At 46.3% G+C, this 16,506-nt stretch overlaps 1 protein-coding gene across 4 annotated transcripts in view; it reads right to left on the bottom strand.

Annotated features, from left to right (window-relative positions):
• LOC112219926 (unconventional myosin-XVIIIb-like) overlaps positions 1 to 16,506 on the bottom strand; it is a 56,605-nt gene that overhangs the window by 32,486 nt on the left and 7,613 nt on the right. For all 4 annotated transcript variants that reach the window (XM_042302474.1, XM_042302475.1, XM_042302476.1 and 1 more), the window contains 13 exons: positions 10,482 to 10,594; positions 10,168 to 10,335; positions 9,735 to 9,945; positions 9,450 to 9,592; positions 9,134 to 9,234; positions 8,993 to 9,056; positions 8,730 to 8,874; positions 6,678 to 6,848; positions 3,973 to 4,063; positions 3,583 to 3,775; positions 3,415 to 3,495; positions 2,350 to 2,470; positions 265 to 412 (listed from right to left, as the gene is read on the bottom strand). In XM_042302474.1, the coding sequence (XP_042158408.1) occupies positions 265 to 412; positions 2,350 to 2,470; positions 3,415 to 3,495; positions 3,583 to 3,775; positions 3,973 to 4,063; positions 6,678 to 6,848; positions 8,730 to 8,874; positions 8,993 to 9,056; positions 9,134 to 9,234; positions 9,450 to 9,592; positions 9,735 to 9,945; positions 10,168 to 10,335; positions 10,482 to 10,594 (1,750 nt within the window). The remainder of the gene's footprint in view (positions 1 to 264; positions 413 to 2,349; positions 2,471 to 3,414; positions 3,496 to 3,582; positions 3,776 to 3,972; positions 4,064 to 6,677; positions 6,849 to 8,729; positions 8,875 to 8,992; positions 9,057 to 9,133; positions 9,235 to 9,449; positions 9,593 to 9,734; positions 9,946 to 10,167; positions 10,336 to 10,481; positions 10,595 to 16,506) is intronic.

Raw genomic sequence — 16,506 nt, 5'->3', positions numbered from 1 at the left:
AGGGAGAGAGAGAAAGAGGGATAGGGGGAAAGAGAGAAAGAAAGAGAAAGAGAGGGAGAGAGAGAAAGAGCGAGAGACAGAAGGAAAGACTGAAGCCAACATTTAATTCATTCCAAAAAATTGTATTGGATATAATTTCAATAAACACACATATACATATTTTAAACATCTTATAGATCTGAAATAGTTAAATGGATAAAAGCATTATGGTAACATGGTTGGTAATTAGGGCGAAGGGTGGATCTGAGATTCGGCAACACTTACACAGAGGAATTCTGCAGCAGTGAGATGGCGTTGAGAGCAGAAGGGTTGTTCTGCACCAGGCTGAACCATCCCGTCAGGTCATATCTGACCGGGTCAGAACCCATCAGGTGGCTCACCTCACACTGCAGGGGCTGTTCACACTTACGCACTGAGGACAGACAAACCAGAGTTTAGAACTGAACTTCGATGCCACCTTACAACAGAATCACATGTCCACTGCTGACACTATATCTTCTGTGTCACTGAAACTGACAAGACACTGACATACACACTCTCGCCCAAACTCTTACACACACTCACACAGCAACAAACGAACACAGACACCCCCACTTCTCTCTTTCTCTCTCTTCCTCCCACCCACCCGCCCTCGCTAAGGGCTTTACTGGCATGTTTACATTGCCAAAGCAAGTGAAATAGATAATAATCAAAAGTGAAATAAACAATAAAAATGAACAGGAAACATTAGACTCACATTTTAAATGTCATTATCTCTCTCTCTCCACTCTCCATTCTGTCCACTCTTCCCACTCTCCCCACTCTCCCCACTCTCCACTCTCTCCACTCTCTCCATTCTCTCCATTCTCCACTGTCCCCACTCTCCATTCTCTCCACTCTCTCCACTCTCCACTATCCCCACTCTCCACTCTCTCCACTCTCCCCTCTCTCCCCTCTCTCCACTCTTCCCACTCTCCCCACTCTTCCCACTCTCCACTCTCCAGTCTCCCCACTCTCCACTCTATCCATTCTCTCCACTCTCCAGTCTCCCCACTCTCCACTCTATCCATTCTCTCCACTCTCCACTCTCCACTCTCCCCACTCCCCTCTCTCCACTCTCCCCACTCTCCACTCTCTCCACTCTCTCCACTCTCCACTCTCCATTTTATCCAATCTCTCCCCACTCTCCACTCTCCATTCTCTCCACTCTCCACTCTCTCCACTCTCCCCACTCTCTCCAATCTCCCCACTCTCCCCACTCTCCACACTCTCTCCACCCTCCATTCTCTCCAGTCTCCCCACTCTCCACTATCTCCACTCTCCACTCTCCCCATTCTCTCCACTCTCCCCAATCTCCCCACTCTCCACACTCTCCACTCCCCACTCTCCATTCTCTCCACTTTCCCCACTCTCTACTCTCCCCTCTCTCCACTCTATCCACTCTCCACTATCCCCTCTCTCCACTCTCCCCACTCTCTATTCTCTCCAATCTCTCCACACTCTCCACTCTCCCCACTCTCCACTTTCTCCAGTCTCCCCACTCTCCCCTCTCCCCACTCCCCCCACTCTCGACTCTCTCCACTCTCCCCTCTCTCCACTCTTTCCACTCTCTCCACTCTCCCCATTCTCCCCATTCTCCCCACTCTCCACTCTCCCCAGTCTCCACTCTCCCCACTCTCCCCACTCTCCACTCCCTCTCCCCAGTCTCCCCACTCTCCCCACTCTCCACTCTCTCCACTCTCCACTCTCTCCACTCTCTCCACTCTCCATTCTCTCCACACTCTCCATTCTCTCCACTCTCCCCACTCTCTCCACTTTCCACTCTCTCCACTCTCCCCACTCTCCACTCTTTCCACTCTCTCCACTCTCTCCACCCACTCTCCCCATTCTCTCCCCACTCTCCACTCTCCCCACTCCCCCACTCTCCACTCTCCCCAGTCTCCCCACTCTCTCCACTCTCCCCACTCTCCACTCTCTCCACTCTCCACTCTCTCCACTCTCTCCACTCTCCATTCTCTCCACACTCTCCATTCTCCACTCTCTCCACTCTCCCCAGTCTCCACTCTCCACTCTCCCCATTCTCTCCATTCTCTCCACTCTCCACGCTCTCTCCACTCTCCACTCTCCACTCTCTCCAGTCTCCCCACTCTCCCCACTCTCCACTCTCTCCTCTCCACTCTCTTCACTCTCCCCACTCTCCCCACTCTCCACTCTCTCCTCTCCACTCTCTTCACTCTCTCCACTCTCCCCACTCTCCCCACTCTCCCCTCTCCCCCTCTCTCCACTCTCTCCACTCTCCCCACTCTCCACACTCTCTCCACTCTCCCCACTCTCCCCACTCTCCCCACTCTCCCCACCCTCCCGTCTCACCAGTAGAGCTGTAGTACTGGCAGACTCTCTCCAGGACAGTGTTTTCTGTCGATCCTGGAGTCACCATCTCCTCATCCAGAACCCACAGCAGTCCTCTGGGGTCTCCCTCTGCCCCTCGCACCTACCACACACACACGGACACACAAACACACACCATGTTCATCTGGCGAGGCTAGTCTGTGCCCGGAACACTGTGCCCGGAACACTGTGTGGCACACTGGACGATTAGTGGAAGTTCTCAGAAAGGGTGTCAGAGCTGTAGTCTCTTCTGTGTGTGTGAGGTGCAGGTAGCAGACGGTTGTGTGTGTTAGGTGCAGGTAGCAGACGGTTGTGTGTGTTAGGTGCAGGTAGAAGACGATTGTGTGTGTTAGGTGCAGGTAGCAGACGGTTGTGTGTGTTAGGTGCAGGTAGCAGCCAGTTGTGTGTGTTAGGTGCAGGTAGCAGCCAGTTGTGTGTGTTAGGTGCAGGTAGCAGACAGTTGTGTGTGTTAGGTGCAGGTAGCAGCCAGTTATGTGTGTTAGGTGCAGGTAGCAGCCAGTTATGTGTGTGTTAGGTGCAGGTAGCAGCCAGTTGTGTGTGTTAGGTGCAGGTAGCAGACGGTTGTGTGTGTTAGGTGCAGGTAGCAGACAGTTGTGTGTGTTAGGTGCAGGTAGCAGCCAGTTATGTGTGTTAGGTGCAGGTAGCAGCCAGTTGTGTGTGTTAGGTGCAGGTAGCAACCAGTTATGTGTGTTAGGTGCAGGTAGAAGCCAGTTACGTGTGTTAGGTGCAGGTAGCAGACGGTTGTGTGTGTTAGGTGCAGGTAGAAGCCAGTTACGTGTGTTAGGTGCAGGTAGCAGACGGTTGTGTGTGTTAGGTGCAGGTAGCAGACAGTTGTGTGTGTTAGGTGCAGGTAGCAGACGGTTGTGTGTGTTAGGTGCAGGTAGCAGACAGTTATGTGTGTTAGGTGCAGGTAGCAGACGGTTGTGTGTGTTAGGTGCAGGTAGCAGACGGTTGTGTGTGTTAGGTGCAGGTAGCAGACGGTTGTGTGTGTTAGGTGCAGGTAGCAGACAGTTGTGTGTGTGTTACCTGTAGAGCAGGCTGGTCTATGGAGGACACCACCTCAGCAGGACTGGTCTCTGGAGCTTCAAAGTCTACCTGAACTCCGTCCTGCAACAACAAAACAGTACACACTCTTAGCAGTCATACAGGTGAACCAGTATCACATTACATGAGTGTGTGTGTGTGTTACTGTACCTGTGCGTATCTTTCCAGTGTGTGTGTGAAGGTGTGTGTGTAGTAGTACTCCAGCAGTCTCTCTTGTAGGTAGTTATGACAGAGTTCAGACCAGCCTGCAGCCCTCTCCTCTGCACTGTGTCTGGGGTTGCGGAGGCCTGGAGTGTCCACCACCATCACAGAGGCTAATGTCAGCTGCTGAGAGCTCAGAGCCCTGGGGGGAGACAGCAGGAAACACCCAGGGCTCAGCTCACCACTACCACATATACTCAGGTACAGAGATACTACACTGCCTGAGGTGGGTCTACATCACAACTCCACAAACAGATGACTTTTGATACTCTGTACTCTACTAGTCTTGAACAGGCAAAAAATAAAAGGTGTGTGAGATGACAGAACATGTGTGTGTACCTGTTGATAAGTGACACTATAGCTGTGAAGAGTTCTTCGTACAGACCAGAAGCCATGCCATCTACACACTGAGTAGCACTCATCCTGGGACCTAGACAGAGAGAGAGAGATAGCGAGAGATAGCGAGAGAGAGAGAGAGAGAGAGAGAGAGAGATAGATATATATATCTACATTGTATACTTTAACCATTTGTACATTGTTACAACACTGTATATATATATATATATATATATATACATTGTTACAACGTATATATATATATATATATATATATATATATATATATATATACATTGTTACAACACATATATATATATATATATATACACACACACACAGTGGGGCAAAAAGTATTTAGTCAGCCACCAATTGTGCACGTTCTCCCACTTAAAAAGATGAGAGAGGCCTGTAATTTTCATCATAGGTACACTTCAACTATGAGACAAAATTAGAAAAAAAATACAGAAAATCCCATTGTAGGATTTTTAATCAATTTAATGCAAATTATGGTGGAAAAAAAGTATTTGGTCAATAACAAAAGTTTATCTCAATACTTTGTATACCCTTTGTTGGCAATGACAGAGGTCAAATGTTTTCTGTAGGTCTTCACAAGGTTTTCACACACTGTTGCTGGCATTTTGGCCCATTCCTCCATGCAGATCTCCTCTAGAGCAGTGATGTTTTGGGGCTGTTGCTGGGCAACACGGACTTTCAACTCCCTCCAAAGATTTTCTATGGGGTTGAGATCTGGAGACTGGCTAGGCGACCCCAGGACCTTAAAATGCTTCTTACGAAGCCACTCCTTCGTTGCCCGCGCGGTGTGTTTGGAATCATTGTCATGCTGAAAGACCCAGCCAGGTTTTCACTCAAAATCTCACGATACATGGCCCCATTCATTCTTTCCTTTACACGGATCAATCGATGTTCTTTGGATGCAACTCAGCATTCTTTGTCCTCCAAACACGACGAGTTGAGTTTTTACCAAAAAGTTATATTTTGGTTTCATCTGACCATATGACATTCTCCCAATCTTCTTCTGGATCATCCAAATGCTCTCTAGCAAACTTCAGATGAGCCTGGACATGTACTGGCTTAAGCAGGGGGACACGTCTGGCACTGCAGGATTTGAGTCCCTGGCGGTATAGTGTGTTACTGATGGTAGGCTTTGTTACTTTGGTCCCAGCTCTCTGCAGGTCATTCACTAGGTCCCCCCGTGTGATTCTGGGATTTGTGCTCACCGTTCTTGTGATCATTTTGACCCCACAGGGTGAGATCTTGCGTGGAGCCCCAGATCGAGGGAGATTATCAGGGGTCTTGTATGTCTTCCATTTCCTAAAAATTGCTCTCACAGTTGATTTCTTCAAACCAAGCTGCTTACCTATTGCAGATTCAGTCTTCCCAGCCTGGTGCAGGTCTACAATTTTGTTTCTGGTGTCCTTTGACAGCTCTTTGATCTTGGCCATAGTGGAGTTTGGAGTGTGACTGTTTGAGGTTGTGGACAGGTGTCTTTTATACTGATAACAATCAATTCATTAAAAAATCCTACAATGTGATTTTCCGGATTTTTTTTCTCTCATTTTGTCTGTCATAGTTGAAGTGTACCAATGATGAAAATTACAGGCCTCTCTCATCTTTTTAAGTGGGAGAACTTGCACAATTGGTGGCTGACTAAATACTTTTTTGCCCCACTGTATATAAAATATGACATTTGTAATGTCTTTATTGTTTTGAAACTTCTGTATGTGTAATGTTTACTGTTAATTTTTATTGTTTATTTCACTTTTGTATATTATCTACCTCACTTGCTTTGGCAATGTTAACACATGTTTTCCCATGCCAATAAAGCCCCTTGAATTGAATTGATAGAGAGGTAGATAGAGAGAGAGAGGGGTAGATAGAGAGAGAGAGGTAGATAGAGAGAGAGACAGAGAGAGAGAGAGAGAGGGAGAGAGAGAGGTGGTGCAGACACACAGGATTGAGGCAGAGTGACCAGTCTGTTCTCATAGACTAGACGTATAGACGTAACATAGTAAATACATAGACACTCAAATAAGTATGATATGTTATGTTTGGTATGGTTACATAAGACAAATGATTACTTATTAAGGCAGAAATGAAAGTAGGGTAGTTGGTCGGGGTGGATGGGTTGGCGTATAACGTGAACATCTAGCAACCCAAAGGTTGAGAGTTCGAATCTCATTTAGTAGCCAGTTAGCAATTTTTAAACTACTTACTACTTATTAACTACTTAGCATGTTAGCTAATCCTTCCCCTAACCCTTTTAGCTAACCTTTCCCCTAACCCAAACCTTAATCCTTCATCCTAAATCCTAACCTTAGCCCTAACCCCTAGCCTAGCTAACGTTAGCCACCTAGCTAGAATTCATAACATATTATGCGTTTTACAAATTCGTATAATATATTATGTTTTGCAAATTTGTAACATATTGTATGTTTTGCAAATTCGTAACATATAATACGAATTGTAATTCGTAACAGATCATACGAAATGAATGATGGACATCCAGAAATGAATACATACCATACTAAACGTAACATATCAAACTAAATGGATTTGCCTACAGAATAATATGAAATGCTCTGAGACCAGGTTGGAGTGACAGAGTGTGTGTGTGTGTGTGTGTGCACCTGCGTGCGTGTGTGCCTGCCTGCCTGCTTGCGAGTACCTGTGTGTCTCTATCTTACCCTCCTCTGCATCAGTAGTAGCGTGTCTCTCTCTGCCGCCGCCGGTGGCTCTCTGCAGCAGCTGTCTGAGGTGGTGTTTGAATACTGCTGTGTGGAGCTCCTCCCCCTCACACCCCAATACACTACTGGCCACCTGGGCACTGTCGAAACTCACAAACGCCCTACGCCCCACTGGGGTAAGAAAGGGAGGTGGGGAGAGGAGGACAGGGGAAGGAAGGGAGGGGAGAAAAAGGGGAGGGAAAAAGAAAAGAAGAGGGTGGAAAACAGAAAAAGAAAGTATTGGCATGACTGTCATGTTTTCATAGGTCCTATTAACAGCTAAACTATATAAAGTATCATCTACAGTGTCTTCGGAAAGTATTCACACCCCTAGACTTTATAAAAATGTTATCACGTTAAGTCTTATTCTAAAATGGATTAAATATAAATAAAACCTCAGCAATCTACACACAATAACCCATAATGAAAAAGCAAAAACAGGTTATTTACATAAGTATTCAGACCCAGGGCCTCCCGGGTGGCGCAGTGGTTAAGGGCGTCGTCCGGGTTAGGGAGGGTTTGGCCGGTAGGGATATCCTTGTCTCATCGCGCACCAGCAACTCCTGTGCCAGGTGCGCGCTAACCAAGGTTGCCAGGTGCACAGTGTTTCCTCCTGCCTGCTTGATGCTGCTGGCTTCCGGGTTGGATGCACGCTGTGTTAAGAAGCAGTGCGGCTTGGTTGGGTTGTGAATCAGAGGACGCATGACTTTCAACCTTCGTCTCTCCCGAGCCCGTACAGGAGTTGTAGCGATGAGACAAGATAGTAGCTACTAAACGATTGGATACTACGAAATTGGGGAGAAAAATGGGTAAAATTCACACAAAAAAAACAAAAACAGTATTCAGACTCTTTGCTATGAGACTCGAAATTGAGCTCAGGTGCATCCTGTTTCCATTGATCATCATTGAGATGTTCTACAACTTGATTGGAGTCCACCTGTGGTAAATTCAATTGATTGGACATGAATTGGAAAGGTACACACCTGTCTATATAAGGTCCCACAGTTGACAGTGCCTGTCAGAGCAAAAACCAAGCCATGATGTTGAAGGAATTGTCCATAGAGCTCCGAGACAGGACTGTGTCATGGTACAGATCTGGGGAAGGGTACCAAAACAAATTATGCAGCACTGAAGGTCCCCACAGGCTTCCATCATTCTTAAATGGAAGAAGTTTGGAACCATCAAGACTCCTCCTTGAGATGGCCACCCGGAAGCCACTCCTCAGTAAAAAGGCACATGACAACCCACCTGGAGTTTGCCAAAAGGTACCTAAAGACTCTCAGACCATGAAAAACAAGATTCTCTGGTCTGATGGAACCAAGACTGAACTCTTTGGCCTGAATGCCAAGCGTCACATCTGGAGGAAACCTGGCACCATCCCTATGGTGAAGCATGGTGGTGGCAGCATCATGCTGTGGGGATGTGTTTCAATGGCATAGAGGCTAGTCAGGTTCAAGGCAAAGATGAACGGAGCAAAGTACAGAAAGATCCTTGATGAAAACCTGCTCCAGAGTGCTCAGGATCTCAGACTGGGGTGAAAGTTCACCTTCCAAAAAGGAGTGGCTTCGGGACAAGTCTCTGAATGTCCTTGAGTGGCCCAACCAGAGCCCGGACTTGAACCCGTCTCTGGAGAGACCTGAAAACAGCTGTGCCAAGGTGTGCCATGCTTGCAGTGTCATACCCAAGAAGACTGGAGGCTGTAATCGCTGCCAAAGGTTCTTCAACAAAGTACTGAGTAAAAGGTCTAAATACTTATGTAAATGTAATATTTCAGTTTTTTATTTTTTATAAATTTGCTAAATAAATTTTAAAAATCAGTTTTTGCTTTGTCATTGTGGGGTATTCTGTGTAAATTGATGAGGGGGAAAAAACTATTTAATCTATTTTAGAATAAGGCTGTAACCTTACAAAATGTGGAAAAGTTCAAGGGGTCTGAATACTTTCCGAAGGCACTGTAGTAAATGGTATGGAGAGAGAGAGATGATGGTACAGTCTATGGTATAAACTCTATACCTTTACATGCCCCCGCTGCTCCCAGATGGTACAACCCTGCCAGGACATGCCATATTGCTCGTTGCTCATTGGCCGAGAAGCCCAGAGTTTCCATGGCAACCAGCAGCTTGGTGAAGGCCACTGATGCACGCTGCTTTTCTTCCACCTGATGGAGGGATGGAGGAGAACACAGATGGTAGGAAGCAGGGCCTATTAGTATGTATAGTATGTAGAGTAAGCAATATGGCCAAAAAACACAAAGGTTAGCAACATGTCCTGGTTACCTTGGTGGGAGGGACTATTCCAAAACAGTTGGCCTCTGGGAATTGGTGCATCTGCAGCTCCGTCCTATCAGGAGGAGACAGGAAGTCATGTAAGAGTGTTTGTGTGTGTGTGCGTGTGCGTGTGCGTGTGTGTGTGTGTACCTCATCTCTGTACTGAGTCCAGCCAGCATCTGGGAGAAGACCAGGAAGTTACTTTCTCCCTCCATCTTTTGACACACTCTCCACTTCTCTAACATCATAGTCTGGAGGAGAGGAGAGAGGAATAAATGATCAGGCATTGAAACAATGATATTGTACATAGCAGTATAAGCAATACACTTTGATAATGGGCAACAAGTTGTGTGCGTGCATGTTTGTGTTTGTGTGTGCGTGTGCGTGCCTGTGTGTGTGTGTCTGAGTGTGTGTGCTTATATGTGTGTGTGTGTGTGTGTGTGTGTGTGTGTGTGTGTGTGTGTACCTGTAGGTGTCCGGCAGAGGCCAGTCCAGCATGGTTGAAGTCCAGAGAGAGAACCATGGCGAAGCGAGAAGAGGCATCACTGTGCTGAGAGCTCACACACCCAAACGACCTCAGGATTGTGAATACTGCCTGGATACGCTCCACTGGACACACACAGACACAAACAGATGGAGAGATAACATTATACACAATGTGCTATTACCTCCAACACTCCATATACGTCATACACAAATACTTCATATCACATGACATTCCGCATGCACGCAGGAACACACAGGTACTAACCACTGATGCTGTCTCCAGCAGTACCAGCCTGTTTCAGGAGTGTGTGTGTGAAGGCTTGGCAGGAAGTGGTCTTGCCTGTGCCGCTGCGTCCCACCGCACACACACTCTGGTCCCTGCGGGTGCCCACCATGGAGACATAGACACGCCTGACTAGAGCGGCCAGGGCAGGGGGAGCGTCCCACACACTGTCCCCACGACGGGAGCGAGGGGTCTAGGGAGAGGAGACATCAATATTCAATCATCACCTGGTTCCACTGGAACTACAGGAAGTGTGTGTGTGTGTGTGTGTGTGTGTGTGTGTGTGTGTGTGTGTGTGTGTGTGTGTGTGTGTGTGTGTGTGTGTGTGTGTGTGTGTGTGTGTGTGTGTGTGTGTGTGTGTGTGTGTGTGTGTGTGTGTGTGTGTGTGTGTGCACGTGCGCGCGCGCGCGCTAACCTTGCCGTGTTGGTTCAGCGGAGGCCAGAAGTTGAGCAGGTTGGGTCCTGCTTGTGTGAGAGGCAGGCTGGCTTTAGCTCGACTGGTTAACGTGTGGAGTGCTCCACACTCATTCACACTCTGCAGTTCACTCAAGTCCTCACACAGGTCCAACTCAGAGGGATTCAACTGGAGAGAAAAAGAGAGGGAGAGAGATGTCAGAAAGGAGAGATATTGTTGAGAGAAAGACCATGTGAGAGAGGGATGGAGAGAGAAGAAAAATAGAGAGAGGGTAAAGGAAAGACTGAGGAAGTCAGGGGAGAGAGAGAGACTACCTTTTGGATGTCGTGCTCCATGACATCATGCAGTGTTCCATCTGTCTCCATTCTGACTCTCACTAAGCCTGCTGGGAGATCTGGGGTTCCTTCGTCTGGCTTCAGCTGAGTGGCTGGAATACAGAACCCACCAATCACAGAAAAGCTCAGTATAAACCTACCAATGGGAAGTCTCAGGACAAATCCATTAGTCACTAAAAGATGACTTTGATGTTTATCATTAACCATGTTTCCATCCACAGATTTTTTGGCAAGTAAGGTCACACTGTATTAAAAAAAAGCACGACAGGAAAAAAGCACGGCATGTCGACAGACAATTTGTTTGTTCGACTTTGTGGGATCTTTTAGTGTCTGTAAAATTAATTATGCAACAAATTGCGCTTGGAAATGATTTCTTGCCCAATTGTTGATAGAATAACCATCATATGGAGGTCAATTTGAAGTCCCACATGGAAAGAAACACTACAAGAGTATGCGGACACCCCTTCAAATTAGTGGATTTGTCTATTTCAGCCACACCCGTTGCTGACAGGTGTGTAAAATTGAGCACACAACCATGTAATCTCCATAGACAAACATTGGCAGTAGAATGGCCTTATTGTCATTGGAAGCCACCGTAATAAGGTGCCACTATTCCAACAAGTCAGTTTGTCAAATTTGTGCCCTGCTAGAGTTGCCCCGGTCAACTGTAAGTGCTGTTATTGTGAAGTGGAAATGTCTAGGAGCAACAATGGCTCAGCCGTGAAGTGGTAAGCCACACAAAAAATCATCTGTCCTCGGTTGCAACACTCACTACAGAGCTCCAAACTCAAATCAAATCAAATCAAATTTTATTTGTCACATACACATGGTTAGCAGATGTTAATGCGAGTGTAGAGAAATGCTTGTGCTTCTAGTTCCGACAATGCAGTAATAACCAACAAGTAATCTAACTAACAATTCCAAAACTACTGTCTTATACACAGTGTAAGGGGATAAAGAATATGTACATAAGGATATATGAATGAGTGATGGTACAGAGCAGCATAGGCAAGATACAGTAGCTGATATCGAGTACAGTATATACATATGAGATGAGTATGTAAACAAAGTGGCATAGTTAAAGTGGCTAGTGATACATGTATTACATAAGGATGCAGTCGATGATATAGAGTACAGTATATACGTATGCATATGAGATGAATAATGTAGGGTATGTAAACATTATATAAGGTAGCATTGTTTAAAGTGGCTAGTGATATATTTACATCATTTCCCATCAATTCCCATTATTAAAGTGGCTGGAGTTGAGTCAGTGTCAGTGTGTTGGCAGCAGCCACTCAATGTTAGTGGTGGCTGTTTAACAGTCTGATGGCCTTGAGATAGAAGCTGTTTTTCAGTCTCTCGGTCCCAGCTTTAATGCACCTGTACTGACCTCGCCTTCTGGATGATAGCGGGGTGAACAGGCAGTGGCTCAGGTGGTTGATGTCCTTGATGATCTTTATGGCCTTCCTGTAACATCCGGTGGTGTAGGTGTCCTGGAGGGCAGGTAGTTTGCCCCCGGTGATGCGTTGTGCAGACCACACTACCCTCTGGAGAACCTTACGGTTGAGGGCGGAGCAGTTGCCGTACCAGGCGGTGATACAGCCCGCCAGGATGCTCTCGATTGTGCATCTGTAGAAGTTTGTGAGTGCTTTTGGTGACAAGCCGAATTTCTTCAGCCTCCTGAGGTTGAAGAGGCGCTGCTGCGCCTTCTTCACGATGCTGTCTGTGTGAGTGGACCAATTCAGTTTGTCTGTGATGTGTATGCCGAGGAACTTAAAACTCGCTACCCTCTCCACTACTGTTCCATCGATGTGGATAGGGGGGTGTTCCCTCTGCTGTTTCCTGAAGTCCACAATCATCTCCTTAGTTTTGTTGACGTTGAGTGTGAGGTTATTTTCCTGACACCACACTCCGAGGGCCCTCACCTCCTCCCTGTAGGCCGTCTCGTCGTTGTTGGTAATCAAGCCTACCACTGTTGTGTCGTCCGCAAACTTGATGATTGAGTTGGAGGCGTGCGTGGCCACGCAGTCGTGGGTGAACAGGGAGTACAGGAGAGGGCTCAGAACGCACCCTTGTGGGGCCCCAGTGTTGAGGATCAGCGGGGAGGAGATGTTGTTGCCTACCCTCACCACCTGGGGGCGGCCCGTCAGGAAGTCCAGTACCCAGTTGCACAGGGCGGGGTCGAGACCCAGGGTCTCGAGCTTGATGACGAGCTTGGAGGGTACTATGGTGTTGAATGTCGAGCTGTAGTCGATGAACAGCATTCTCACATAGGTATTCCTCTTGTCCAGATGGGTTAGGGCAGTGTGCAGTGTGGTTGAGATTGCATCGTCTGTGGACCTATTTGGGCGGTAAGCAAATTGGAGTGGGTCTAGGGTGTCAGGTAGGGTGGCGGTGATATGGTCCTTGACTAGTCTCTCAAAGCACTTCATGATGACGGATGTGAGTGCTACGGGGCGGTAGTCGTTTAGCTCAGTTACCTTAGCTTTCTTGGGAACAGGAACAATGGTGGCCCTCTTGAAGCATGTGGGAACAGCAGACTGGTATAGGGATTGATTGAATATGTCCGTAAACACACCGGCCAGCTGGTCTGCGCATGCTCTGAGGGCGCGGCTGGGGATGCCGTCTGGGCCTGCAGCCTTGCGAGGGTTAACACGTTTAAATGTCTTACTCACCTCGGCTGCAGTGAAGGAGAGACCGCATGTTTTCGTTGCAGGCCGTGTCAGTGGCACTGTATTGTCCTCAAAGCGGGCAAAAAAGTTATTTAGTCTGCCTGGGAGCAAGACATCCTGGTCCGTGACTGGGCTGGATTTCTTCCTGTAGTCCATGATTGACTGTAGACCCTGCCACATGCCTCTTGTGTCTGAGCCGTTGAATTGAGATTCTACTTTGTCTCTGTACTGACGCTTAGCTTGTTTAATACCCTTGCGGAGGGAATAGCTGCACTGTTTGTATTCAGTCATGTTACCAGACACCCTGCCCTGATTAAAAGCAGTGGTTCGCGCTTTCAGTTTCACACGAATGCTGCCATCAATCCATGGTTTCTGGTTAGGGAATGTTTTAATCGTTGCTATGGGAACGACATCTTCAACGCACGTTCCAATGAACTTGCACACCGAATCAGCGTATTCGTCAATGTTGTTATCTGACGCAATACGAAACATCTCCCAGTCCACGTGATGGAAGCAGTCTTGGAGTGTGGAGTCAGCTTGGTCAGACCAGCGTTGAACAGACCTCAGCGTGGGAGCCTCTTGTTTTAGTTTCTGTCTGTAGGCAGGGATCAACAAAATTGAGTCGTGGTCAGCTTTTCCGAAAGGGGGGCGGGGCAGGGCCTTATATGCGTCGCGGAAGTTAGAGTAACAATGATCCAAGGTCTTTCCACCCCTGGTTGCGCAATCGATATGCTGATAAAATTTAGGGAGTCTTGTTTTCAGATTAGCCTTGTTAAAATCCCCAGCTACAATGAATGCAGCCTCCAGATAAATCGTTTCCAGTTTGCAGAGAGTTAAATAAAGTTCGTTCAGAGCCATCGATGTGTCTGCTTGGGGGGGGATATATACGGCTGTGATTATAATCGAAGAGAATTCTCTTGGTAGATAATGCGGTCTACATTTGATGTGAGGAATTCTAAATCAGGTGAACAGAAGGATTTGAGTTCCTGTATGTTTCTTTCATCACACCATGTCACATTAGTCATAAGGCATACGCCCCCGCCCCTCTTCTTACCAGAAAGATGTTTGTTTCTGTCGGCGCGATGCGTGGAGAAACCCGTTGGCTGCACCGCCTCAGATAGCGTCTCTCCAGTGAGCCTCTGGAAGCAACGGCAGCACAAGAACTGTTCGTTGGGAGCATCATCAAATGGGTTTCCATGGCCGAGCAGCCGCACACAAGCCTAAGATCACCATGCGCAATGCCAAGCGTCAGCTGAAGAAGTGTAAAGCTCTCCGCCATTGGATTCTGGAGCAGTGGAAACGCGTTCTCTGGAGTGATGAATCACGCTTCACCATCTTGCAGTCCGACGAACGAATCTGGGTTTGGTGGATGCCAGGAGAACGCTACCTGCCCGAATGCATAGTGCCAACTGTAAAGTTTGGTGAAGGAGGAATAATGGTCTGGGGTTGTTTTTCATGGTTCAGGCTAGGATCCTCAAGTACTTTACACCACTGCTGTAACTAAGTAAAAATACTTGAAAGTACTGCTTGAGTAGTTTTTTGGGGTAAGGGTATTTTACTTTGCTATTTATATTTTTGGCAGCTTTTATTTCACTACATTCCTCAAGAAAATGTTGTACTTTTTACTCTGTACATTTTCCCTGACACCCAAAAGTACTCATTACATTTTGAATGCTAAGCAAAATAGGAAAATTGTAATCTAATTCACACACATTCCTGGTCATCCCTACAGCATCTAATCTGGCGGACTCACAAAACACATGATTCATTTGTAAATTATGTCTGTGTGTTGGAGTGTTCCCCTGGCTATCCGTAAATAAATTAAACAATTCAAAAATGAAAATGCAGCAGTCTGGTTGGCTTAATATAAGGAATTTGAAATGATTTATACTTTTGATACTTAAGTATATTTTAGCAATTACATTTATTTTTGATACTTAGGTATATTTCACTTTTAGTTGAGTCATTTTCTATTAAGGTATCTTTACTTTTACTCAAGTATGACAGTTGGGTACTTTTTCCACCACTGAGTTACAGTGAAGGGAAATCTTAATGCTACAGCATAGATAGAATGACATTCTAGACGATTCTGTGCTTCCAACTTTGTGGCAACAGTTTGGGGAAGGCCCTTTCCTGTTTCAACATGACAATGCCCCTGTGCACAAAGTGAGGTCCATACAGAAATGCTTTGTCGAGGTCGGTGTGGAAGAACTTGACTGGCCTGCACAGAGCCCTGACTTGAATCCAATCGAACACCGTTGGGATGAATTGGAACGCTGACTGCAAGCCAGGCCTAATCGCCCAACATCAGTGCCCGACCTCACTAATGCTCTTGTGGCTGAATGGAAGCAAGTCCCCGCAGCAATGTTCTAACATCTAGTGGTAAACCTTCCCAGAAGAGTGGAGGTTTTTATAGAAGCAAAGGGGGGATCAACTCCATGATTTTGGAATGCAATGTTCGACGTCAGGTACTTTTGGTCATGTAGTGCATGTTGTGTTCTCCTCCCACTACAACTTTAAAAAGCATGCACAGTTTATTAGGCTATAGATGGAATAAGTTATATGATGAACTTCACAGGGTGGTGAAAGTGCACAGTGACAAGCTTGATGCTCCTTTCCAATAAATATCATGGGTCTTCATTTGTATGCTAGTGACATGATGATGATTCACTTAGCAGCCAATTAACAAATAAGAATGATCTTGCTCTTATCCATCTCAACATATAAACTGTCATCTTTATCAGCAAACTGTTGTCTAGAGAACATGAGCAAAAACCAGACTGATCATTTTTGCCATTTATTGCAACAGTTTGTGTGAAAAACCATTGATTGAGTGGGAAATGCTATGGAAACACAATGAATTCATGTTTTTTATTCAGTACATCATAACTTTAGCGCAAAAGTGTTTTTTAGGTGCACTACGTCATCACGCACAGCCTTTAATCCGCACAAGTCAGTTTTGATGGAAACAAAATCTGGTGGGAAAATGTGCATATTTTCTTAGGCAGATTTTATAATATTAATATACTACAGTAAATACTGTTAACGCTACAGTAAGCACTGTAGATTTGTCCCAACAGGATTTATTGTTGTTGTTGTTTTTGTGGAGAGAGATGAAGTCTTAGTGGGTTTCCTGGTTGTGGCTCTAGTCTGTATTCTCAGTAATATTCTCACTATTACTCCCACAGCACAGCTATACAAGGATTACCCGGCAGGGTTTATGTACCAGGGGCTTAGAATTTGATATGCATCCCTAATCTTTGATCACCAGTGTGAGTTTGTGTGTGTATCAGTATATGCGTGTGTGTATGTGTGGGCGTATGAAAAAC

Source organism: Oncorhynchus tshawytscha, linkage group LG20 (genome assembly GCF_018296145.1).
Source record: "Oncorhynchus tshawytscha isolate Ot180627B linkage group LG20, Otsh_v2.0, whole genome shotgun sequence".
Classification (NCBI taxonomy): Eukaryota; Metazoa; Chordata; class Actinopteri; order Salmoniformes; family Salmonidae; genus Oncorhynchus; species Oncorhynchus tshawytscha.
Note: the sequence above shows the minus strand (reverse complement) of the source record. Positions and strands in the feature narration are given on the sequence as shown.